The sequence below is a fragment of the Canis lupus genome, chromosome 18, assembly GCF_011100685.1.
Source record: "Canis lupus familiaris isolate Mischka breed German Shepherd chromosome 18, alternate assembly UU_Cfam_GSD_1.0, whole genome shotgun sequence".
Lineage (NCBI taxonomy): Eukaryota > Metazoa > Chordata > Mammalia > Carnivora > Canidae > Canis > Canis lupus.
In genome coordinates this window covers 40,260,505-40,262,894 of record NC_049239.1, presented here as the reverse complement: position 1 = coordinate 40,262,894, position 2,390 = coordinate 40,260,505, and the positions used below count along the sequence as shown (strand labels likewise).

The following is a 2,390-nucleotide window of genomic DNA, read 5'->3' as shown; positions in this document are numbered from 1 at the left end:
CATATTATGAAAGTCAGCACCATGAGTTAACTAGGTGTTGAAAAGTAGGAACAGTTTGGCTAGAGGATAAGGAGATAATTTTTATTACAAGGAGCCAGAGTGTGTAGCCCATGTAAGCAGAGAACTTGTGTATGTCTTAGAATGAATCAGAGGTCTGATATGAGGAATATTTGTGTTTGACTGTCAATTTTATCAATTAATACTTTGTTGATCTAAAAGAGTTTCCTCCTCTCAATATTTATGATGTGGAAATTGAGAAACAGGGAATAAAATAATTTCTAGTTCTGAAAATTTGAGTAAGTATAGATGGGTTGCCTAATATACCTATGGCCCACTGCTAAAGTCAATTTATTTTCTTCAACCAACTACAGCATAAACATAAAAGCCCCAATACTATTATGGATACTGAATCATGGAGGAAATTATACATGTATCTTTTTCATCTGAGTGATATCATCTTGTTCTGCAACTGAAAACCTATATAAACTTGAATGAATGGCAGGTTGGAATCATACAGGGGTGAAGGAATTCCTTCTGGTAGGTTTAACAGAAAACCCTAATTTGCAGATCCCTCTTTTTTTGCTTTTCACCCTTATTTACTTCACCACTCTGGCAGGTAACTGGGGCATGATTATGTTGATCTGGTTAAATGCCCAACTTCATACTCCTATGTACTTCTTCCTTAGCAACCTCTCTTTTTGTGATATCTGCTACTCTACTGTCTTTGCTCCAAAGATGTTGGTCAATTTCCTATCGAAACACAAGTCCAGCACATTTTCTGGTTGTGTTCTACAGAGTTTCTTTTTTGCAGTATATGTAACCACAGAAGGCATCCTCCTATCTATGATGGCTTATGACCGCTATGTGGCAATAGCTAATCCTTTGTTGTATAGAGTCATAATGACCCAAAGAGTTTGTATTCAGATGGTCCTTGCATCTTACTTGGGTGGGCTCATTAACTCACTGACACATACAATAGGTTTGCTCAAACTGGACTTCTGTGGTCCTAACATTGTGAATCATTATTTCTGTGACATTCCCCCTCTTCTGAGACTCTCTTGCTCTGATGCCCACAACAATGAGATGCTGCTTTTAATATTCTCTGGGGTCATTGCAATGTTCACTTTCACTATAATTATGGTCTCTTATATGTGCATTATCATGGCCATCCAGAGAATCCGCTCAGCTGAGGGGAGGCGCAAAGCCTTCTCTACTTGTGCCTCTCATCTGACTGCCGTGACATTATTCTATGGGTCTGTGACCTTTAGTTACATCCAGCCAAGTTCCCAGTATTCCCTGGAACAGGAGAAGGTCTCTGCTGTGTTTTATACATTGGTCATCCCCATGCTAAACCCATTGATTTATAGCCTACGAAATAAGGATGTAAAAGATGCAGCCAAGAGGTCCATATGGTGGAAGAGAACTTAAAACACCAACAAAACTATAATCAGGGATCCCTGGGTGGTGCAGCGGTTTGGCGCCTGCCTTTGGCCGAAGGCGGGATCCTGGAGACCCGGAATCGAATCCCACATCGGGTGCATGGAGCCTGCTTCTCCCTCTGCCCGTGTCTCTGCGCCTCTCTCTCTCTCTCTGTGACTATCATAAATAAATCAAATTTTTTAAAAAAGCCTATCATTAAAAAAAAAAACTATAATCAAGGTAGTCTCATGAATTTGAAGACATGAGTGTTGAATTTGACATGAAAATGTAAATTCAGTCTATTTTACCATATTCACTGTTCTTATGATTTAACATTTTCATTCTCTCAAGAGCTAGTACATTTTTTAAACAAATTCTGATGCTAAGCTCTGAAAGAATGCACCATGTATTTAAAAGACTCTGACATTGATTCAAATGAAAAGAACACTCCAACGATAGGAATTTATAATTTATCAAAGGCATTCTTATCTCAGAGAAAAAAATGTAATAGTTTCTTGGCATGATTTTCTTGGATCAGACCTTTCTTTTTTGTTGTTCCAAAAATGCTGTCATCCAAGTAAAGACATATATCTCCATTTTTATGTTTAAATTATGTATCTTAATGGTATCTTAGAAAAATAGCTATAGAAGAAAATAACTGTTATTAGTTATAGTTTATTCATTCAACTCACTTCTGTTTAATCCTTTTACTTGTACCAGTTACTCTGTGACATTCAAAAGTAAAGAGATTTAAGATAATATACGGGGCAAAAGCTGTTAGGGGAACAGGTAATGAAGAGATATGGTAAATGAGTTTGCAAAGTATTGTGTGAAGATGAATGTATTACCTAATGTTATATCTCAAACTTTTGGGAAGCATGACTTTGTGATGCATAATATAAAATAATATTATGTCATTACTATTTTAAGGAAATATATACGAAATGGGCATATAAACACTCATACATACA

General features: G+C 36.7%; 1 protein-coding gene across 1 annotated transcript; it reads left to right on the top strand.

Annotated features, from left to right (window-relative positions):
• Positions 1 to 495: 495 nt before the first annotated feature.
• On the top strand, positions 496 to 1,428 carry OR5AQ1 (olfactory receptor family 5 subfamily AQ member 1). The gene is given in 1 exon segment (NM_001388614.1): positions 496 to 1,428. A coding segment is annotated over 1 exon segment (933 nt).
• The last annotated feature ends 962 nt before the right edge of the window (positions 1,429 to 2,390 follow it).